This window comes from Pongo abelii, chromosome 1, assembly GCF_028885655.2.
Source record: "Pongo abelii isolate AG06213 chromosome 1, NHGRI_mPonAbe1-v2.0_pri, whole genome shotgun sequence".
NCBI lineage: Eukaryota > Metazoa > Chordata > Mammalia > Primates > Hominidae > Pongo > Pongo abelii.
This window is the reverse complement of record NC_071985.2, coordinates 56,434,133-56,459,478: the sequence shown is the minus strand read 5'-3', so window position 1 is coordinate 56,459,478 and position 25,346 is coordinate 56,434,133. Positions and strand designations below refer to the sequence as shown.

At 35.1% G+C, this 25,346-nt stretch overlaps 1 protein-coding gene across 1 annotated transcript in view; it reads left to right on the top strand.

The window, feature by feature from the left end:
• Nucleotides 1–9,723, top strand: part of CDC73 (cell division cycle 73) — a 137,458-nt gene extending 127,735 nt beyond the window's left edge. The window contains exons 16-17 of the mRNA XM_002809673.5: nt 5,542–5,683; nt 6,494–9,723. Of these exons, the coding sequence (XP_002809719.1) occupies nt 5,542–5,683; nt 6,494–6,530 (179 nt within the window). The 3' untranslated portion in view covers nt 6,531–9,723. The remainder of the gene's footprint in view (nt 1–5,541; nt 5,684–6,493) is intronic.
• Nucleotides 9,724–25,346: the final 15,623 nt, after the last annotated feature.

Genomic DNA, 25,346 nt, shown 5'->3' with positions numbered 1-25,346 from the left:
TGGTTATTAAGGAAAGAAAAAGATTGTAAGTCATTATTTTATAACGTACCTGTTTTTAGTGCAACTAGTTGGGAAAATTTGCCCTAGATTATATCACCTGCCGAACAATCCAGAGTTGTCTTTTAAAAATGGCAATCATAATTTCACCTTCTTCTTGTAAACTTTCCAGTGGCTTACTATCTATCACGTGGAATAAAATTCAGATTTTTTACACTGTAGCTGAGAATGTATATATAGGCCATTACCTACAAAGAAAGTTAAACTGAAGCTGGTTGTGGTGGTGTGTTCCTACAGTCCCAGCTGCTGGAGAGGTTGGGCCAGGAGGGTCACTTGAGCCCAGAAGTTTGAGGCCTTGGCCTACGTAGTGAGACCCTGTCTCAAACTGACCAACCAACCAAACAAACAAAATAGCAAGTGTAACGTTTTTTAACATTTTTTTTAAAAATTATTCAACATAGGACATTCCATGCTTGCTTCCATCTTGGAATCTTTGTGTCAGCTGTTCCTTCTGCCTAAATCTTCCTGTCCCAAATCTTTGCAAGACTTGTTTTTTCAATTACCTGCTTCTAGATAATCTTGAGAACCCCTCTCTGAATACTATTGACAAAAACTCCCATACCTGTATTATGTCCTTATTCTGCCTTATTTTTCCTCAGTAGCATTTATACTATCTGAATATTGTATATTTGTCTGTTAAACTGTTGACTCTTAGAATATAAACTCCCTTAAGGTGGAGACTTTGTCTTGGTCACTATGTGTTTTTAGTGCCTACAATAGTGCATAATATGTAGTAGACAATGTATGTTAGATATATCTTTGATTACAGTTTTTTAGTTTAGCTTTTTAAATTGCCATATAATTGTACATATTTATGGGGTACATAGTGATATTTTGATACATACAATGTATAGTTATCAGATTATCATAATTAGCATAGCTATCATCTCAAATGTTTATCATTCTTTGTTTTGGGAATAGTCAGTTTCCTCCTTCTAGCTATTTGAAACTATGTATTATTGTTAACTGTAATCCTATAGTGGTATGGAACACTCGAACTTATTTCTTCTATCCAGCCATAACAAATCTCTCTGTATTCCCCCCACCCCCTACTTTTCCCAGCCACTAGTATTTTCTGTTACACTGTTTACTTCTATGAGTTCAACTTTTTTTTAGCTTCCACATATGAGAGAGAACTTGTGGTGTTTATGTTTCTGGCTTGTACTTAACATAATGTCCTCCATTTCCATCCATGTTGCCACAAATGACAGGATTTCATTTTTTTATGGCTGAATAGTATTTTATTGTGTACATGTATGCCACATTTTCTTTATCCATTTATCTGTTGTTGGACCCTTAGGTTGATTACATATCTTTGCTGTTGTGAATAGTACTGTGAATAGAATGCATTAAACGTGGGGGTGCAGATATCTCTTCAGTATACTCATTTCCTTTCATTTGGATAAATGCCCATTGATGAGGTTGCTGGATCATATGGTAGTTCTATTGGTAGTTTTTTGAGAACTCTAGACTGTTCTCCATAGTGGCTGTACTAGTTTATATTCCCACCAACAATGTATAAGAGTTGCCCTTTCTCCACATCCTCTGGAGCATTTGGTATTTTCTTGTCTTTTTTATAATAGCCATCCCAACTGGAGTGAGATGATACCTCATTGTGGTTTTGATTTGCATTTCCTGATGATTAGTGACATTGAGCATATTTTAATATATTTGTTGACTATTTTTGTGTCTTCTTTTGAGAAATGTCTGTTTAGATCATTTCCACATTATAAAATCTGATTTTTTATGCTTTGAAATTTTTAAGTTTCTAGTATATTCTGAGTATTAATCCCCTGTCAGATGAGTAATTTGCAAATATTTTCTCCCATTCTTTAGGTTGGCTTTTCACTCTGTTGATTGTTTCCTTTACTGTGCAGAAGCTTTTTAGTTTGATATAATCTCATTTGTTTATTTTTGTTTTTGTTGCCAGTGCTTTTATTCATAAAGCCTTTTCCCAGACCAGTGTCCTGAAGTGTTTTCTCTATGTTTTCTTCTAGTAATTTTATAATTTGGGGTCTTATATTTAGGTCTTGAGTTGATTTTGTATGGGGTGAGAGGTAGGAATCTAGTTTCATTCTTCTGTATATAGAGATACAGTTTTCCCTGCATCATTTATTGAAGACTGTCTTTTCCCCAGTGGAAGTTAAATTGTTCTTGTTTGCAGATGCCATGATCTTATATTTAGAAAAACCTGAAGACTTTACCAAAAATACTCTTAGAACTGGTATATGAATTCAGTAAAATTGCAGGATACAAAATCATCATACAGAAACCACTAGCATTGTGGTACATGAACAGTGAACTAGCTGAAAAAGAAATCAAGAAGGCAATCCCATTTATAGTAGCTATCAAAAAACACCACCCAAATTCCTAGCAGTTTTTTTCTCTTCATCATTTCTTACCAAATTTTGTTAGTTTTCATTACCCACTTTTCTCTTGCCACCCATATATATTCTGTTCTATTGAAGAAAACTCTCCTTATCCTCTAGCTTAATAAACTATAATTATTCTCTACTACTTTGTAGTGATTCTCCATGTCACTTAAATATTATAAAAACTACTTAATATGGCCTGCAAGCCTAACATTTTTCTGAACCTCTGTGCTATATATATCCCTTCCCTACATTATTTTGCACGATGCAGTTCTATTAACTCTCTCTAGTTTCTAGACTAATCCATTTTCTCTTTCAGCATGATCATCTTATTCACTAGGTCACTTGTTCTGTGCTCGCTTAATTCGTACTTGGCCTTTAGATCTTAGGTTAGACATCAGTGCCTTTGCAAGGTTTTTGACTGAATTTGTGTGTGTAAGGTACAAGGCATAGCCTGTTTTGTGCTTTGCTTTATCATGCTTTGCGGAATTTTTTTTGTGAACAAATTGGTTTGTGGCAACCTGTGTGTTGATAAGTCTGTTGGCACCATTTGTCCAACAGTGTGTGTCTCTTTCGTATTGGTGATTTTTACAATATTTCAAACTTTCATTATTTTTATATCTGTTATGGTGATATGGGACTAGTGATCTTTGATGTTACTATTAAAATTGTTTTCGGCACCACAAACCACACCCATCTAAGATGGCAAACTTAAATTGATAACTGTTGTTCTGACTGCCCCACTGACCAGTTTAGTCCCTCATCTCTCTCTCTCTCTCTCTTCCGGCCTCTCTTTTTCCTGAGACACAGCAGTATTGAAATTAAGCCTATTAATAACCCTACAGTGACCTCCGAGTGTTTAAATGAAAGGAAGAGTTGCACATCTCTCATTTTAAACCAAAAGTTAGACATGATTAAGCTTAGTAAGGAAGGCATGTCAAAAGCTGAGACAGGCCAAAAGCTAGGCCTGTTATGCCAAACAGTTAGCTAAGTTGTGAATGCAAAGGAAAACTTCTTCAGGGAAGTTAAAAGTGCTACTCCAGTTGACACACAAATAATAAGAAAGCAAAACAACCTTATTGCTGATGTGGGGAAAGCTTGATTGGTATGGAAAGCAGATCAAACCAGCCATAATATTCTGCTAAGCCAAAGCCTTATCCTGAGCAATGCCCTAACTCTCTTCAGTTCTGTGAAGGCTGAGAGAGGAGAGAATTCTGCAGAAGAAAAGTTGGAAGGTAGCAGTGGATGGTTCATGGATTTAAGGAAGTAAGCCATCTCTATAACATAGAAGTGTAAGATGAAGCAGCAAGTGCTGATAAAGAAGCTGCAGCAAGTTATCCAGAAGATACAGTGAATATTATTGATGAAGTTGACTACACTAAACAACACATTTTCATCGTAGATGAAACAGCCTGTTATTGGAAGAAGATCCATCTGGTACTTCTATAGTTTCAGAGAAGGCTGTGCTTTGGCTCCAAAACTTCAGAGGACAGACTGACTCTTTTGTTAGGGGCTAATACAGCTGGGGACTTTGAGTTGGAACCAGTGGTTACTTAACATTCTAAATATCCTAGAGCCGCTAAGAATTATGCTAAGTCTACTCTGCCTGTGCTTTAGAAATGGAACAAAAAAGCGTGAATGACAACACATCTGTTCACAGCAGGGTTCAGTGAATATTTTAAGCCCACTGTTGAGACCTACTGCTCAGAAAGAAAGATTCCTTTCAAAATATTAGTGCTGATTGACAATGTACCTAGTCACCCAAGAGCTCTGATGAAGGTGTTCAAGGAGATGAATGTTTTCATGATTACTAACACATCTATTCCTTAGCCCATAGATCAAGGAGTAATTTAGACTTTTCAAGATTTATTATTTAAGAAATAAGTTTTGTAAGGCTGTAGCTGCTATAGGTAGTGATTTCTCTGATGGATCAGGGAACAGTAAATTGAAACTTTTCTAGATAAGATTTACCATTCTAGATGCCATTAAGAACATTTGTGATTAATAGGAGGAAGTCAAAATATTAACATAACCAGAAGTTTAGAAGAAGTTGATTCCTACCTTCATGGTTCATAGATGACTTTGAGGGGTTCAAGACTTCAGTGGAGGAAATAAAGATAGGGTGTGGAAATAGCAAGTGAACTAGCATTAGAAGTGGAGCTTGAAGATGTGACTGAATTGCTGCACTCTCATGCTGGAACTTGAATGGATGAGGAGTTCCTTCTTACAGATGAGCAAAGAAAGTGGTTTTTTTGAGATAGAATTCACTCCAGTGAGCACTTTTGTGAAGATGCCGTAAACATTGTTGAAATGACAACAAAGGATTTAGAACATGACATAAATATAGTAAAGCGGCAGAGTTTGAGAGGATTAACTCCAATTTTAAAGGAAGTTCTTCTATAAATAAAATGCTGTCAAATATTATCATATACTGCAGAGAAATCTTTTGTGAAAGGCAGAGTCAATCAGTGCAGCAAACTTCATTGTTGTCTTATTTTCAGAAATCGCTACAGCCACCCTAACCTTCATCAACCACCACACCCTGTTCAGTCAACAGCCATCAGCATTGAGGCATAATTCTACACCAGCAAAAAAAATTAGGACTTGCTAAAGCCTCAGATGATTGTTAGCATTTTTTTTTTAGCAAGAAAGTACATTTTAATTAGGGCATGTACATTGTTTTTTCAACATAATGCTATTGCACACTTAATATAGACTATGATACAGTGTTAATGTAACTTTTATAAAAATGCAATGAGGTACCATGAAATATGCGTAACTCATTTTATTATGATACTTACTTTATTGCGGTGGTCTGGAACTGAACCCACAATATCTCCAAGGTATGGTTGCACTGTTGTGTTTCTGTGATAACCTACCACCCTTATAGTCTTTCTTACTGTCCTTCACTAGACTATATGCATTTTATCTTACCTTATTCCTCATTTTAGTCTCCAGTGGCTGGCATGTATAAACCCTGAATGTTTTTAAAGATAATATTTTAAAAGATCACTTTAGTTATAATATGGCTTCAGTTGGTGGAAGAAAGAAATTTTTTTCTTTTTTTTAATTTTGAGTAAAAAATGATTACTTCTCTCCACCCCCTCTATAGTTAAAGCCTTCCATCTGAAGTATGATGAAGTTCGTCTGGATCCAAATGTTCAGAAATGGGATGTAACAGTATTAGAACTCAGCTATCACAAACGTCATTTGGATAGACCAGTGTTCTTACGGTTTTGGGAAACATTGGACAGGTAATTCCGATTCTAAAATATGCTTATGTGTGTTTTATTGTAATTTTTCTGTCTCAGTTAAATTTTAAGTTCCATAGAGTTGTCAGTCTTATTTCCTAATTCCCTTCTTTCAACATTAACTTGATGCTTATCTTCAGTAAATAAGAATTTTTTATTGTATAATTACTTTAGATGGAGAGTTTAATATAGCCTGATAGAAGTAACACTAAACTGAGTCAGAAGACTTAGACTTTAGTCTTGGTTTTGTAATCTGTCTCTAATTATCTGTGTGACCTTTTTAAACCTTATTTTCTATCCAAGGAACTTTTGATTAAGAGAACCCTATGTTTTTTGCAAGTACTGAAAGATCTCTGATTCTGGATTTATTTGTGTTACGGATGGTTCACAAAAGGAAATGATTTTTTAAAATTTATTTTAATTACTAGTATAGTGTTCATAAAGCCCTTTACATTAATAACAGCTTTGTAATTGGCAAATTTAAGAACAGCATATGATCACAGTAAATACCACTGAATTGGTTCTCTTTGAGGTATGCTCCTTAAAATCTGTAACATTTTTGGTGCAAGTCTCTCATGATATATGTGAAACATATATTATTGTAGCTAGACGCTCTTAGATTATATTACTTAATAAGAGGAGTGTTAATTCTAGCTTATTCCAGAAGTCTTTATATTTCCAGTTTTCTAGAAAACAGCATTTTATTCTGTTGATTTTAAGTTTTAAGAAATGTCAACTTGTTTTTACGTGCATTATTCTAAAAATTCTAAAATTCCTATAGTCATTATAACCTACCATAATATTTTTTTTCAGGTACATGGTAAAGCATAAATCCCACTTGAGATTCTGAATTATTTGGCTCCTCCATTTCTGGAAATTGAGACTCAAGCTTTATGAATTTATCAAGAACTTAAAAATGAAGAAAGTCACAGATTGATCTTTTATAAGACCTTATTTGATGCTTTGTGCTTCAAGGAGATGATGCCTGTCATCCATATAAGCAAACTTTTTGGCTTACAACTATTTTTTTAATATTAGCCTTCTAGTCTGTAATGGAAATTGTATATTTTGATAGAAGTTTTTTCTCCATTGGTTAAATTAGCATTACTTAACATTTGTTTCTTTAGAAAATAAATGCAGGTTATAAATGTGTGTATATTTAGAGATTATAAGGCTCTCTGAGCCATCTTCTGATTTTTCATTGCTCTATAATTCTTTTTACTGAAAATACTATGTTATGAATGGTATTAAATTTTAGTCTCTGGAACATCCAAAACCAAGCAAAGGGATGCGACTATTTTGAATGAATCAGAATGTCAACTTGTATGTACACTATATCTACACTTACTCTTTATTTAAAAAGAATAAGGAAAAATCAAGATCAATTCTTCAATTTGATTGAACTGTTCAGCCTTTTCAAGATTTCTTTATTTACAAATGATTACATTTAAATGAATGTACATTCTTCTCACTGACTTTGGTGATTTTGAAACCTAGAATGATGTGTTTCTATCTGTAATATCTTTCCATTTGAAAAAAATCTCAAAACACAGATTAAAACCACAATAGGCTGTAGTATTTTTTATTTTGGGAGCCAGAGTATGATTTGGGGGAAGAATATGTATCAGCCCTATTGCAGTATAACTTTAAGCTCCTTTTCTCTTTAGTCCACTTTTGATTCTAATTTTTATGGTATAGGATTTTGAATCTTCTATTTTAGGCTTGTCAGTCTTGGAGTTCTTATCTTCCATTATCCCTAAATATTGATAAACTCCCAGGCACCAAAGAAAACATTTGCTTAATTGTCTGAAAAGATACAAGAGAAAAACACTGGTATTTTTATGTCTGTATTCAATATGGTATAAAATATAAAAACTATATTTTAACTTAGTGAAATATTTTACTATTTCTCTACTTTAGACAAAATGTTGCATCCAAGGTACATCAAGTGACCATTTGCCTTGAACCTTGATTTCACTTCGTTTTTTTTTTTTTTTTCCTTAAAGGCAACTAGGAAGCTTTACTTTCCTAAACTGTTTTTGCCATTGGAATTTTTGCTGATCACAGTCTTATGTCATTTTTTTCTCCATTTTTATTCCCAGCAATTTTCTCCTAGGTTAACATATTTTTGGTGAACATTTAGGCCTTCCATAGGTATTAAGCTGACATTATGTAGCTTCTTAATGAAATTTAACACTGTCACAAAAATGAGAAGTTATTATTTTTTAAGTGATCACATAGTTCATACCACTAGTAACTAGAAAAGATATTTATTCACATGATATTTACAAGGCTCTTCAGAAGAGAACAGTCAGCATTTTAAATTACTAGATTTTAGCATACTTACAAGGTTTGAACAGATTCTACCCCTATTTTCCTCCCTTCTTAGCGTCTTCTTTCCTTAAAGATAAAACTCAAATTTGTTCACATTAGGCTTTCTTAGCATATAAATCTATTTCCAAAATAAATTACATGTTGTGTAAACTTTCTCCATGATGAAATAGTCAAGGACCAGAATCTGTGATATTTTTATGTAAGATTACTTGTCAAGACTACTACAAGTCAATATGAACTACCTTCCCATAAAGATTTTTGGTATTTGTACTTATTTATGAACTTTACTTGAGACAGAATATGGTTAAAATTAGGAACATCTACTTTGAACGAGGTTTATTTTTCTATTTTGAATTTGCCTTATGTATATTCAAAGGCGTATGGAAATACTGTAAAGGAACATTAGGAAAAGGACAAATATGCTATAACCATCTATCTTAAAATCAGACCCTTAGTATAAGCACCTCTTTTTCTCTTTGACAATTTAGTCTCTTATTTAGGTCCATGTAATTAATTTCATTCCATTATTTTTTAGCTGTTTATTCTAAAAAACAAAAATTTTCAGCCAGTCCCTATTTATTCTCCCATGACATGGTCCTATATAGCAGTACTTAACACAGTGCCTTGCACATAGTAGGCATTCAGTAAATACTTACATGCATGAATGAATAATGTATTTTCAGTGTAACAAATTTATTATAAAAGTATAGTTTGACTCTTCTTGGTCTTGGAGTTTGAGAGTACAGAATTACAGGGAATGAAGAGAGGTATAAGTAGATATTTTAATGGAAATGGAGTATAAATTAATAACTTGACTTACCCCTCCATAAGTTACTGCTAACTGGAGATACCCTTGTATGCCCAACCTGTAAAAGAAAGTTCTATTTCTATACTTACAGGACATTCTTCTCAGTCAGGGAACAGTAAGAAATATGTAGGTTTCAATCAGTTGCTCTCAACCCTGACTGCATTTTAGAATCATTTGGAGAGTTTTTAAAAATATCCATGCCTGAATCTTGATTCCCATTTTCATGTAATTTGAGACAAGACCTGGTCATCAGTATTTTTTTTTAAAGTTCTCCAGGTAATTTGAATGTGCAGGAAGGATTCAGAATCACTGGTTTAATTTGTTACTGAAAACAGTACCAGTATTAAATGTGTTTCCTCTTCCTTCTTTTCTGTATGTGTGTGTGGTTTTTGATTTGTTGTTGTTGTTGTTGTTGTTGTTTTGTGGCCACCCTTTGCACTAGACCATCCCTGTTATTGGTGGTATTGGCCTATATTCCCATTGACAAATGCAATTTTTAATTATTTATTTAATATAGGAGTATTTTACTGTTTAATATTTAAACAATGTTTAATGTATTTCATTATTAACTAGTATTATAGTTTGTTTTTTTCCCATGTCTCCATAACTTTTACTAACATTTGTTTTTAGCAGCACAACAGTAATCCATATAGAAACAACTAATTCATAATGAGGAAAATCTCATAATTTTTAAGGCAGAAAGAAGTATTAATTTTTGATCTGCCATGTAGAATGAGACAAATACAGTTTGCTTATGAAAGGAAAGTGGCATACTTTTAAATTGGTCTACACAGAAAAGTAAAAGTAAACTATTCATTTAAATAAGATTCATTATCTAATAAATATTGAGGGAATATTTTTCCTAAATAAAAATGTTTGTGACTGCTAACAAAAATTAAAATGATTACATTGTTCTTTTTTGGAGGGGTGGGGAGGAATATTTGTTGAACTAAAGTATATAAAATTTTTTGAGACTAGCAGTATATTTTATAATATTACAAATACAAAATTATTTATGAAAGCTAGTCAAATTAATGGCTTAGAAAGTAGCTGTAAACTGTGTTTTGAAATTGCTTGTTTAAATGCAAAATTATGAGTAAGATAAGTCTTTTTAAATTTTTTATTTTTAATTTTTTTGGAAGTTTATTAAAGCCCTTCATATACACATACTTTTTAAAAAAAGATTCTTAATAAAGAAATTATTGGTTTTTCTGGTTAAAGTCCATATAGAATGCTGAGAAGTAATTTATAAAATAAGAACTATAGAAATTTGTTCTCAGCTGAAAAGTTGGCAGCTGCTCTGTTTCTTTAAAAAAGTACAACATGAAAATTTAATTACATTAGCCTTAATATTACTTGACTGAATTTCTACTATTTATTCACTTGTGTTTGAGATTCACCCAGCTATTCTAATGATAGAAATAAAAAGTGGAGAAATGACTAAAGTTGACTTAAGAATTGGACTGGGAATATTTGAAATGCCATGTCCTATATATTCTGGCATATTTGTTGGCACATTTGCAAGTATGTTGATCCCAGCATTGTTTATATCTGTTGGAATAATAACTAAGGAAAAATTGAAAATGTATAATAGATGTATAAAGATTTATATTTAGTTAGTATATAATAGATAATACTTGCAGGTTTTTTATGTGTTTTGGGTTTCTGTGTATTATTTTAGGTAATCTTTATAAGGGCATCTTGGAAGTTATAAATATGTGCCATTTACTGAAAAGCGGTAAGCATTTTTATATGAGTAAAGCTAATGAAATAAAACTAGTTTTATTGCCAAAATTCAAAAAATGGGGTTCATGCTATGTCGAATTTAAGCAAATGATCTGTCTGAGGATTTTGTTTGCCATTGAATTCCATTTCTGTCCACTTTAAATTTACTAAAAGCTATTTAACCTGAGTTTGATTATAATGCTTAATAAGTAATGCAGTTCATGTACATAGAGGAAGCACTGTAAGTGATTTTTAACCACCAGTTGGTGCTGTTTCTCAAAGTGGTTCTTAATTAGAGTTTAAGTTTGGGTGCCATGTGAACTGATAAAATATTCTACTCATTCTTTTCGTTTTTCTTTGTTTTATTTTTCATTCTGTTTGTTTTTCTTTGTTTGTTTTTGAGATGGAGTCTCACTCTGTTGCCCAGGCTGGAGTGCAGTGCTGCGATCTCGGCTCACAGCAGCCTCCACCTCCTAGGTTCATGCAGTTCTCCTGCCTCAGCCTCCCGAGTAGCTGGGATTATGGGTGCGCACCACCACACCTGGCTATATTTGTATTTTTTAGTAGAGACAGAGTTTCACCATGTTAGCCAGGCTAGTCTTGAACTCCTGACCTCAGGTGATCCACCTGCCTCGGCTTCCCAAAATGTTGGGATTACAGGCATGAGCCACCATGGCTGGCCTGTTCTGCTGATTCTGATTCCAGTTTGGTGGGCTGTTAAATTTTAGGTTTAATTGTAAATAAAACATGTTGCCCTATTTTGTGTTAAGAGCACTGGGGACATTTCCATTCTCCCTTTGTCCTCAATCCCCCAAAAACATTCATACGAAGAAGTTAGAAGCTGTATTGTGGGCTGGAATGTTATCTTTACATGAAAAGATTATTGAGATTTGTCAGGCATAGTATTTCTCTGAGGAATAAATGAAATATAAATTTCACTTTGAAAACTAATGAGTTAAAACCATTTACAGTTTCTGTTAACGAGTTAAATAATGTATAGAATCATAGTTCGTAATGGTAGCAAGCTTCATGCTCTGCTGAACTTACAGTTTGATTATGGTCAAATTTTCTATGTTATTATTGTAATAGAATTAAGAGTGTGTCCTGGTAAATTACATTACCTTTACAGTTTGAGCATTCTGATTTTAACATTTGGTAGTTTCAAAACAAACTGTACTCATATAATCTGAGCATTAACAGCATCATCATGTCAGTGGTACCAATAATTGTGAATCTTCTGCAACAAAATTTCTTTAATGATGAGTTTCATGGGCTATATTCAAACTTAATTTTTATTCAATTCGTAAGTGCCCACTAAATATGTATTTTATTTCTGCTCTTCTGTTCCTTTGATTATCTGCTTTTCAGTGAGCATCTGCATAGCTAAAATAGATATAGCATGTGTTGTAAATGCTGTTGAATTTCTTTAAGGCTCAAAGGTGCTAGTATATAAATAACAGCACATTGCCAAATAAGCATTTTTTCTTTCATTTTCTAAAGTACTTTCATGTTTACTCATGTAATGATCAGCATTTATGGTGAGTTGGAATAATTTTTCCTCTTTATTTTCTTAAATGACCCTAGAAAACAATGTAAAGTAGCTCTGAAGAAGGCTTTGTTGTTGAATCTGTCTCATAATTACTTGTGGATCCTTTGACACAGAATTATTTATAGTTTATAATTCACCCTTATCTAGAGAATGCTGATTTCTATTACATAAGTAATGTAAATAGGACTGAGACCATAGTGAAGCAGAAGACATTTGGGAGATACTTTTGATTACATTTGGATATTTTATTGGACTATGATTATTTTGCCAACAAAGTACAAGTCAAAACATTGGGTTATACAACATATTCACTTTCATAAAATATAGTAATGGATACTGACAGAAGAACTGCCTTCATGGAGTTCACAGTGTTAATACTCTAAGTGTAATGGCCATCTATTTCTCTCTTTTTAATAATACACACATTTTTCTTTAAAATGGAATAGTTTGAAAGTGTGTGTCGAGTCCGTGTAAATGGTTGGGGGGAGATCAAGTGAACTTCCTTGTGGCTCATTCGGTGGTTTTAGCACAATTAAGCATCACTGATGTTTTTAAAGGGCTTGACTATATCACAATTTTAAAATATTTATATATTTAGATAATATATTTTTATTCCATAATGTACTACTGAGGACAAAAAGGAAGTGTAAGGGTCACTGATGATGAAATAAATTTGAGATACATAAAAGTAGTTTAAGGCTAAAGCAGTTTGATGTAGGAATTTGAGGAGAAGAAAACTTCAGCTTAATGGGAAAGTACTAATTTGGACAGCGTTGTATGCTTCTGGGGTTGTCATGAATTTAAGCAAAGCTAGGCAAACCTAGTGTGATTTTTCTCCGGTGACATTTAGTTGCTTGATTTCAGGTATAGAGAATTGCATTTAGATTTTTAAGCTATTTTGATGGCAGTAGAAGCAGGCCAGGGAGTTGAAGATATTTTCAAGGTAATAATTGTAGTACTGAAACATGGAATCTAAGCTGTTCAAGGAATACATGATAGAGGGGAGGTGGTGAATGGTGAGAAAGTGGTGCTGTCCTGTGAACTGATAACAACAATGAAGTGAGCCTGAAAGATGGGGGAGGTGGTCAGAGGATGGGATGTGTGAAGTCAAGACTTCAGAGGTGAGATATTGATGAGAAAAAAGTCAAGACCTTGGAAGTAACTGAGATAGGGTGAGGTATTCATTAAAATGAGGAGTCAAGGATCTACGGGGCTGCAATTACTCATGTAAGTGTTGAAATGAGAATGACAAGCATAGGAGTGAGAAGAAAGATGGCAGCAAGGAGAAGGTAACCGGTGACTGGTTGGCATTAGCTTTACAGGATCCATGCTTTAAAAACTTTGATTAGATATTTAAAGATGAATATTTAAAGATGAAAATATATTTAAAGATGAATTAATAAAATGTTGAAGGTATAGATCATTTCAGTGCCTTTCTCCAACATCCAAATTGTTAAAGAATTACATACTTGTCCCATTAGCCCAGATGATGAGGATTTTTACTAAGACACTACTGACAGCCTTCCCACCCTCTGAGTCTTGTTTTCTAAGTTTGCTCTCATGTGAGGCTAGTTCTTGTGTTCTTTGCTACTTTTGTCGCTTAATGATACTGAAAGTGGGTAAAACCTTTGTTGGAAAATCTGAGCTCTGCCCTCTAAGGTTTCATTAAGTGCCAGCGTTGGGGTCACTTCCCCCAGTTGTATGTGCAACTCATTACTAAGAGAGAATATCCTGAGCGGTTCCCAATGGTGAGTGGCTGGCTAAAAGGAATCCCTGGAGATTTTGGTGTGGTAGGAAAGATTTTTCATTCTTGAGGATTTTTCTTTGACTTTTCTATGGGCTGGCTGATTTCCTCAGTTTGCTTTGTTCTGGGTTTTAAGGGAGAATTCTTGGGAGGTTGTGAATTTTCTTTGCCTACAGTGAGATGGTTAGATGCTATTCTGAACTTTATCTAAATCTTACCCAAATCCATTTCCATGTTAGCAAGCATGAAGTTGTTTACCTTTTCTTTTTTGGCGATTGATTTTGAGTTTTTCCTTCTCACTCACTCCCTTGCCAGTTCCTTAGATGTTATGATCCAGCTATTGATCCAGCTTTACACTTTCTTCACCCAGAAGTGACCTCACCTTTTCATGACAGAGGAAACAGAAGCCACGGACTTCTTAATGCTATGTCTCACAAACCTGTATGCATGTAAGAATCTTTTATTTCCTCCTATTCCAGTGTTTTAAACATCCTGTCACCCATCAGGGACTTGTCCATTCATATGTATTTCTCCTATACCTTTCCCACTCTGTCATGCATTTTGCACTATTACTGTATCTCTTTCTTGTATTTTCATCTTGTCACCCTGTATTTATTTTCCACCCACTTTTAAACTTAGTTACATCCTTCATCGTAAACAGGTTCTAGGGAGATGGTTTGATTACGTATCTTAAATTCCCTCCCCTCAATCTCTGTTTCCATCTGCCAACTACCCTCTCTTGAATAGAGCAGCTGCTGTGAGCCTGGAGCCTTTGGGCAAATAAGAGGGTATACAGTCCCTTGATTTTACCAGAAGATGGAAAAGAGAGCTTGCTTTGATTTTCTTCTTGTAATCCAGATGAAGATCTAGAGACAGGCAGCTATGAAGCCTTCAGCAAGGATCCGAACTGAAAGAGCCTTGCTTTCAAAGATACATGGATTTAGAGGAAAAGCGGTGCAGTTCATATGTATGGTACTAGGAAGACTAGCTTCAGAGTATCTGTTTGGTTGCTGCATGGTGGGTTCAATTCCACATCTCCCTGTGAGGCTGAGGGAGGGGAAGTAAATAGCAAAAAAACAAAAAAGAGATTGGAAGAGATTTTCCTCCTGTCATCTGTGATGAGGAGTGGCAACTTGCTGGTTAGTAGATAATCAGCCTACAGAAGAGAGCTGCCTTCTATTGCTCACAAGTTTGTTTCCACTCAGAGTATCCCACAGTTTGATTTATGCTAAATGGGGAGTGAGTGGACAAAGAAGAATATCTAAGGAAACCTAACGAAAAATAGCATTTAGAGAGAACAGGAACACAGAAGAAATGGATGGTGAAAAAGAATTGCTGGTGGAGATGAATGACAACTTTAATTTTGAAAAAGCACCTGAGAAAATTCAGTCAGTATAAAATAAGCTTTCTAGCAATTAAACCACATTAAAATGTGGTAGAAAAAGAGAGGCATGGCCACTATTGGGGACTAAATAGTGGCCTGGGATATCATGTAGAAGTAGTTATCTTTGGAAGAGTAAAAATCCAAAGACACGGAGATTTCAAAAATGAAAACACCTAGAAGACGAGTCTAAGATATTTAATGTGAGTAAGTGAAGAACCACAAGGAGAAAAAGGGAAATGATACAGGAGGGCACAATTACTAAATACTATAGGAAACTTTAGTTCGAAAGGGCTCTCACTCTAATAGGTTCCAAGCAACGTGGGCGGGGTTGGAGTGTGGGGACACACCTGGGCAGATAAACTTCATTCAAATATTTATTGTTACTTCCTGCAGTGACAAGTACTGTTTTAGTTGCTGGGAATACAGGGTGAACAAAGCAATGTTAGTTCCTTTATTGGGTGGAAGGAAGTAAATGAATAAATATGTCTCAGGTGGTAGTAAGTAATGCAAAAAAAAAACTAAAGCATAGTAGAGTGACTAGGCTATGGTGGGATAAGGTAGTGGCAGGATTTACTATTTTATATGGATGGTCAGAGACATCTCAGATAAGACATTTGATCTTAAGCAATTTGAAGTGAGGTACCTAGTGTGGTAAATATGTGGTGGGGGGGGGGAGAGCGAGGGCAGGGGAAGAAGCATTCCAGATAGGGAACAGGAAGTTTAAGGCAGGCAGGAACATACCTGCCATTTAAAGGACCATTAAGGAATCCTCTTGGCTAGTGTGGAGGGAGCAAGAAGAGTGAGCGATGAGGGCAGAGGCAGTAGTGAACAAGATTACGGAGCCTTGTAGATGAATGGAAGCCTTTTTGGCTTTAATTTGCTGATACATATGGGAAGCCATTTGAGGAGCTGTAAGCAGAGGAGTGATATGTGATTTAAGAGTAATTGACTCAACCTGGTTGGTAGCAAAGGCAGAAGCCAGGAGACCAAATCATTGGATATTGCAACAATATAGACAAATGACACAGGCTTGGACCCGTGTAGTATCAGTGGAGGAAAACAAATGGTGAGATTCTGTAAATACTTTGAAAGTAGATGGATAGGATTACAATATGTGAGATACAAATCAAAAACACTTTTTTTTTTTCCCTCAGTAACAAAGGATGGAGTTTCTGTTTATACTGTGATGGGGAGGATTGTGTAAGGATCAGATTTTGCAGTGGTAGCAGCTGGAGGAATCAATTTAGTTTCGGAATGTTGAGTTTGAGATGCTATTAAACATGGAGGAGATATTCAAATTCTTGAATTTCAGGGTAAAAAGAGGAATTTACAAAGGAAAAGGAAAATTACATCTCTAGACTTTAGAATGCAACCAAGAATCCTTTTTTCAGGTAAGATCATTCATCTTGAGGATATGTAATGATCCAAACGATATATCTGTGTGTGTATAACTTCACATAAGGAAAATAAAAACTTTAAACAGGCAGCAAATTATAACAAAGGCCTGTATTCTCTGATAGAGTGGCTGGGTATTTATAACCTAAGTGTTAAGTAATCTTCAAGCAGAAAAGATAATACATGGAAAAATCTCACACTAGTAACTATCAGTACTAAAGTAAGCTATCTTAGCAAAACTTAGAAGTGACAGCTGAGCCAGAGGAGTAGAGTGAATGAAAGCATTCTAAATTTCACAACCTTAGTGACAACAAATGTTTGCCTTCATGGAAGATGAACAACATTTGTTCTTGCAACTAATCAGAACTTACATATTTTTAACAAGTAGCTTTCTAAAAGCCATTAAAGCACTTTGGAATATTTTTAAAACAACTTCTTTTGAGGTTTTGGAGATTTTTAAATAGGTCAGGAAGTTATTTCTAAGTTGTTATATTGTGAAGATACAAAAGTTTTGGTAGGTAATATGTTTTCAGCCACAAAAGCACAAAATACAATGTTTTTAATATTCAAGATGTTTCAAAATGTTCTTTACGTGGCACAAACTTTTTTCTAAAAGTATTCACAGACTTCTGGTCATCTGATTTTATAATTTTTATCCTTGTAATTTGGCAAAGAGCTAATACAGGTTTAGGAGAAGGGTTAACTCTGCCATTTCCTTGTTCCCATATGCTTGCATTGTTACTGTTATCTTTTAATCTATTGATTTTTTTTTTCCTAGAAATCTTTTTGTGCCACTTTCCATTTTGTGTGGCGTCTGTAAACTGTTATCTGTCATGGTATGCTGGATGCGAGGGAATAAGGCTTCACTGTCAGGTCTTGTTCTCCCCTCACCTTATATACAGATCAGATGAAGGCATCTGTACCCATATATTAACTATTAATAAAGTTGAATTTAAATACAAATATGTATTTTAACATCTTCTTCTAGCACCCCACTGAATTATCTTGCATAGTCCCTGAGGTGTGTATGCCCTACTTTGGAGACCTATAGTACTAAGTAAAAATTTTTTTATACAGTATTTGTCTTGTCTGGGTCATGAGCATTAGCATCCAATGGTAGGTAGTTGTGTGATTAAAATGCAGATTCCTTAGCCCCTGTCCCAAACTTACTAAATAGGCCTTTGTGGGTTACAGCCTTGGGATCTACAAATTTAACAAGATTGAGAAAACCTAAGGCCTAATTATCTTTCAGCCTCATCTAATCCTTCCCTCCCAAAGACGTGAGCGCCACATACACTCTTTTGCAGCCTCTCAACACACCATTCCTTTTCGCGTCTCCATACCTCTGTAAATGTTTCTTTCCCTGCCTGGAATGTGTTCTTACCCTTCAAGAGTCAGCTCAAATTCACATCTTTGAAATCTACCTTCGTTTGTACATATCAAATAACAGATGTGTGTTTTTGTGATTCTTCACATTATGAACAGCATAAGGTATTTGCCATTGTTAGTATTATCCCATATGAGAAAAAAATATAGACCAGAATTAATGCTCTTAAAGCTAATTGAGCAAAGATGTGTTTACATCAATGTTATCCATGTTCTCATTGATTTATGAAAATCAGATCTTTATTTTCCACACATATACTACAAAATCTTGAAATCTACTTGTATGGGGATGATCACAGATTATATCTGAAGAAGTGAATACACACAAATATATATGGAAGACTAAGAAGTCGTAGCAATATCTAGTAAGGAGTAATTAAAAATTCACTTTTTCCCTCTTCCATACTTTTATAACATCAGCACACCATTAAATTATAGTAATCACCACACTGTAATTCATCTTCAAAATTGTGGGGTGTACCAGTTATCAATCTGTTATCTGTGAACTCTAAGGTACACCTTGCTTTGCAGTGTTGAAACTCGATGCTTGTACAGGTTTCTCCTTTGCGAGCAGGTTCACTGTTAGGCTTTTTCATTGGAGGGACACAGTAAGGCAATAGCAAGGGGAATAGGCTTCTCTTTCTGGTTCTGGTGTGCTGTTATTTGATTGGCTGCCAGCAGATTGGCCTGCAGAAGGTCAGTCTCACCTCAACAACCTTCGTAAGGGTGGCCCACACCTTCCTTCAAGTTTCTCTGCTGCCTGGTAAAATGTCCCTACAGAACACCTTTGGCCTACCCAGAACCTCCAGTGATTCTTCCACCGGGTGAGGTGCTCTGATTCGATCAGCTCTGGCCTTTCCCCTTGGTAAATTTCTTCCATCTACAGCCCAAGTTCCTGTGGCAACTATGCCCTCTCCAAAGAGTTCTGAATCTTAGCCCTGGAATAGTGCTGGGGAGTGACTCATGAGTTCTTAGTGTTCTTTCTCCCTTTGTTATTTCCGTACCCGTTAGAATCTTCTTTATTACTTTTAGTAAACTATCTTTTATTAACAATTTTCTACATTTAATTTTCTCTATTCAAATTACTAGTTTGTGCAGAATCTGGATTTTATGGAAAAAAACAAATGACTAGTGTGGTTTCTGTCTCCCTCCTGATTGGATCCTGACTGATACGTTGGGGTATGCTGCTCATGAGAGATTTCTTTCAGACTGGTGAATAAACTATGTCCTAGAAGGTATATTGCATCAGGAAGGGTCACGTGTTAGAGCTGTGGTTTACGTTAATATATACAGTGTCAGGAGGAGCATAAAGAGGAAAACAGCATTGTGGCAAAGTAATCCTGTGGAAACCAGAGAGAGAGAGATTTGATAAAGTCTTGGTGACTGACCCGAGTACGAAACCATGGTGGTGGTAGTGGGAATCTTTAGATTAATGAATATTGATTTATTCACATGCTACAAAATTCAAGGGGCACCCAGTTTCTCTTTCTAGAGGTAATTACTATGTACAGATTCCTGGGACCTTTCCAGGCCTGTTCTGTAGATAATGAGCTGATGTATAAATACCTCTCTCTCTAACACAGATATTAGTATTCTTCTGTGTCTTACTTTGTCCCCTTAATAATATATCTTGGAAATCGTTGTCTTCTGTAAAAAAATGTTTTAATTGAGGTAAGCATTCATTATACAGTAACTGTCTTGTTCCTTTTAACTGGCTGCGTACCCTGTCAACCTATGGCTGTGCCAACACTGGAGAGAGTCTGCGTTGAGTATAGTCTTTTTGCCATTATAAACAGGGTTGCAGTGAACATTCATGTGTATGCTTCTTTGTACCTATGTCTGAGTGTATCCTGGATAAATTCCTAAAAGTGACGCCACTGGATTGGAGGTCATTTTTTTTTCAACTTTTTATTTTGAAATAATTATAGATTCATAAGAAGTTGCAAAAACAGGACAGAGAGGCCCCAATTGCCCTTCACCTAGTTTCTCCCAATGATAGCATCTTACATAACATGATACAGCATGGTATATCATATCAAAACCAGCACATTGGTACAATCTACAAACCTTATTCAGATTTCACCAGTTTTATATGCCCTTGTGTGCATGTATGTCTGTGTCTTTGTGGTTTTATGTGCTTTTATCAGGAGTAGATTTGTATAACCTCAAACAAGATGCAGAACTGTTCTATCAGCACAAAGATCCCTTGTGCTACCTCATAGTCACACCAAACCTCCTCTCCTCCTCTTGTCATCACTGCATTCCTAATGGTTGACAAGCAGCAAATCTGTTCTCCATCTCTGTAACTTTGTTATTTTGAGAATATAATTGAAATCGTATAGCATGTAACCATTGAGATGGGTTTTTTTCACTCACTGTAATTCCCTTGAAGATCCATCCAAATTGTTGCATGGGTCAATGGTTGTTCCTTTTTATTTCTGAGTAATGTTCCATGATATGAATGTACCACAGTTTGTTTAACCATTCGACCACTGAAGGACATTTGGATTGTTTCTAGGTTTTGACTGTGGCAAGTAAAGATGCTATGAACATTCATGTACATATTAATTTGTAGGCATATGTTTTTATTTTGCTGGGAGAAAAGCCCAAGAATGCAGTTGCTGGGTTGTATGGTATTGTATGATTGTTTTTCTTTTAAGAAACTGCCAAATTATTTTCCAGAGTGACTGTACCACTGTACATTCTTATTAGCTATGTATGAGAGATGTAGTTTCTCCAAATCGTCACCAGCATTTAATATTGTCAGGATTAAAAAAATGTTTTTTACTTGTTCTAATGGGTGTTTAGTGATTTAGCATCATGGTCTTAATTCGTCCCTAACGGCTAAAGATGTTGAGCATATATTCAGGTATTAATTTGCTATCTATAACATATATCCTCTTTGGTGAAATGTCTGTTCATGTTTTTTGCCCACTGTGTAATTTGGTTTTTTTTTTTTTTTTTTTTTTTTTTTTTTTGAGATGGAGTCTTGCTCTGTCACCAGGCTGAAGTGCAGTGATGTGATCTCGGCTCACTGCAACCTCCGCCTCCTGGGTTCAAGGGATTCTCCTGCCTCAGCCTCCTGAGTAGCTGAGACTACAGGTGCGTGCCACCACAGCCAACTAATTTTTGTATTTTTAGTAGAGACAGGGTTTTACTATGTTGGCCAAGATGGTTTCAATCTCTTGACCTCGTGATCTGCCTGCGTTGGCCTCCCAAAGTGCTGGGATTACAGGTGTGAGCCACCACACCCAGCCTGATTTTTTTTTTTTTTTTTTTTTTTTAGTATTGACATTTGAGAGTTATTTATATAGGCAGCCCTCACTTTTACACAATTTCAGTGTGTATGACTTCCACTTGCCATGGCTTAAATGGTTCAAATTGAAGTTATGACATATTAACTGTGATGGCATGAAGTACTCCCTCTTACAGTCTACAAATCACAATATAACAAATGTGTATATGGTCACTGACCAATTACTTTTTTGAAAATTTGTTCATGACTGACCATTGCACATCTCTTATTACGACAGACAGTAAATGTTTGGTTTTGTTGCCTGCTTGTCTCCCAGTAATAAACCCACTTGACATGTTACAAAAATGGATAACTGAAAGAGAGACTTGGCCACAGAGATGAAATACAGCACAGAAACAAAAAGTTACAACACTGGAAGTGAAATTTGAATTAACCATTTGTGGGGTTTTAGATGAAATGGTTGACTGAGAATGTTGATCCTGCTGCCATTCAAACAAGAGACTCTACATATGCATCCAGCCAGAGAAATTTAGTGACAGCAAAACTGTTGGCATAAATAAGGAAATAAGGAAGATGTCCCAGAGGAAGTGAAATATATTTTCACATTTAAGGAATTCTTAAAGATATCTCATGACATTGAAAATGCAAAAGGTAAAACGTCAAAAGCTGATCCAAACTTAGAAAGGAATATGACAATTTGCCAAGCAAAGAAAGGATGCTTGCTCTATTGTGTTACATCATGACAAGACACTGCTTAAACTATTACTGATTTTTTTTACAAAGATATAAAGCACTTTAATTCTAAAAGTTTCTAATGCTTTAAATTACAATGTATTAAATAAATATTAGTTTTACTACTTTTAAAATTTACCTGTACATTTGTTGCCAATAATAAGAAAGTTTTAACAAATTTTTAGAGGTCATAGAACAATCATAACTTTTCCCACTGATTAAGATTTAAGATTGCGTTGTGTGGTTTCAGCTTGCATGGCCATTTTTATGGTCCTACTGCTGTGCAAAGCAAGGAGTGAGTGCCTGTGTCTTCAAGATACAAGTCCTTTGTCACATTTGTGTTTTGCAAATATTTTCTCTTGGCCTGTAGCTTGTCTTTTCATCCTCTTAACAGGGTCTTTCATAGAGTAAAGGCTTTAGTTGAGATGGAGTCTAATTTATCTGTTTTTAAAATTTTATAGATAGTGCCTTTTGTGTCACATCTGAGAACTTTTTTTTTTTTTGAGATGGAGTCTCACTCTGTTGCTCAGGCTGGAGTGCGATGGCGTGATCTTGGCTCGCTGCAACCTCCAGCTCCCGGGTTCAAGCGATTCTCCTGCCTCAGCTTCCTGAGTAGCTGGGATTATAGGTGCCCACCACCAGGCCCAGCTAATTTTTGTATTTTTTTTAGTAGAGATGGGGTTTCACCATGTTGGTCAGGCTGGTCTCGAACTCCTGACCTCAGGTGATCCACCTGCCTTGACCTCCCAAAGTGCTGGGATTATAGGCATGAGCCACTGCGCCCGGCCAGAACTCTTTACCTAGTTATAGGTCCCAAAGATTTTCTTCTATGTTTTATTTAAAAAGTTGTATAGGTTTATGGTCTAGGTTTACTTACTCAAACCTATGATCCATTATGAATTGATTTTTATATAAGATATGAGGCTTATATTGTTTTTTGGGGTTTTTTGTTTGTTTGCTTTTGCCTGTAGGTGTCCAGTTGCTTTAGCACCATTTGTTGAAAAGACAATCCTCCCTCTACTCACAATCCTTCCTTTGCACCTTTGTCAGAAATCAGCTATCCATCTATGTGCTGGTCTGTTTCTGGGTTCTCTATTCTGTTCCATTGATTTATGTATTTATCCTTTCAATACTATGCTGTCTTGATTACTGTAACTATGTAGTAAAATATAATATTGGGTAGAATGTTTTCTCCCATTTTATTCTTTTAAAAAATTCTATTAGCTAGTCTAATTCCTTTGCCTTTCCATGTAAACTTTAAAAGAAACTTCTTTATGTTTTCCAAAATATCTTGCCAAGATTTGGATAGAAATTATGTTAAACTTATAGATCAATTTGGGAAGAACTGCCATCTTTACTATGTTGAGTCTTCTAATCCGTGAATATAATTAGTACATCATCTCCACTTATTTAGGTTTTCTTTAGTTTCTTTCATCCGCATTTTATAGTTTTCAGCTGATGATTCTTTTCAAGTTCTGTTATATTTATACCTAAATATTTATTTTTTTGAGCACTTGTAAATGACACTGTTCTTTAAATTTCAGTTTCCATATGTTTATTGCTAGTATATAGAAATGTAATTGATTTTTAATGTTGATTTTGTACCGTTGCTAAACTTGCTAAACTCATTTAATGGTTCTAGAAGTTATTTTCATTGATTTCTTACTATTTTCTGTGCAGATCATTATGTCATCTACAAATAGATCCGGTTATATTTTTTCCTTTTTAATCTGTGTGCATTTTATTTATTTTTTCATGCCTTATTGTGCTGGTTAGAAATTCTATTACTATGTTGAAATAGAGATGTACTACTGAAAAAAAATCACAAAAACCCACAGTCAAAATCTACACTAAGCATTGCAACTTGAAATATCCATACGGTCAGGCAAGTAACATATGTGTAAATTGGGCTGATTAAAATAATAGGAAATGGTAGGAATGCAGAATACCGAAGAATATGTGTACCTCCTAAAGGGAATCATATCCAAAGCTTTTAAAAGTACTGTTTGTTCACTGGCCAAACAAAATGTATTTTAAAACAGGATTTGGCTTTGGTGGTCTCTAAGTTTCTGTATAGAATTGCATTCAAAGACAACACAGTTCCAACTTCACAATCCCTAAAGAATAATTTAGATTCTACATATACCAAGTATGGGCCCTGTTTTGGGGGGATTACTATCAGAATCATGTTCTTGAGTTAAGGGTTAAGACTAAGTTGACAATGAATGTTACATTGCTTAGCTATTCATGCATAACATGCCATTCGCAAACCATTATTGCTTTTTAGTCTATGGGCAATAAATTTCTTCTGGGTTTGCTCTTAATCTGGGCTCTGTTTAGCTAATCATGGCTGGTTTATGCATACATCTGCAGTAAGCTGGTAGGTTCTCTGCAGTCTGGCTACTCTAGAGTGGACTCAATTCTTATGTCTGGAGTTAGCTTGCTCATAACTAGAGCAATAGCAGGTAATTAGGCTACATGTCTCTCATTATCCAGTTGAAGAATGCAGGCATGTTCTCATGGCAAAGACTGAGGAACCAAGGGAGAGCAGAGGCCTGGGCTCAAAATTGCCACACTTTAATTTTTCCCACTTTCTGTTGGCTGTAGCAAGTGACAAGTCCAGCCTGGATTTAAAAGGTGAGGAAATAAATTTTACTTCTTGATTGGAGGAGTTTCAAAGTTATTATGAGGAGGGTAGATACAGGGAGGTCGTTAATTTGGGCCATCTATCAGTGTACTGCAAGCATGTAGGTTCTCCTTAAGGTTTGAGATTATTGTTCATCTTTTCCTTATCAGAAAAATGCCTTGCACATAGTAATATGTACTTGTGTAGTTATATGTATCTACTTATTAATTCTTATAACACAGATTGGTACTCTTACTCTCATGTTGCAGATAAGTAAGGCACAGAGAAGAAACTTGCTTGTGGTCACACAGCTAGGAATCACTACATTTTCCATGTATTATCCATAATTGTCAGACCTAGGAGTATTATAATACTATTGACAAGAACTGTTTTTTTCCATTTCCATTTCCAAATAGATGCCTTTTGACTGGAAGAGTTGTCAGTCTGTTGTGAAAATATAAGAATTTAACTTGACTATTTGCTAGCTATAGCTTTGCATTTTTGCATGGAAATGTCAACAGTGATACCACCAAATACAGTCTACATTTTCCTTAAAAGATGTAGCTGTGAATCTGCTTAAGTACTTATATAAGTCCTTGGTTAAACCACATGATGGAAGTGGAATTACAATTAGCTTAAACCATTTTAATGTAGATATTTAGAGCTGACCTTGTTACCTATACAATAACTTCAATATATATACTGTGAAATGAGTAAAACTTCTGGT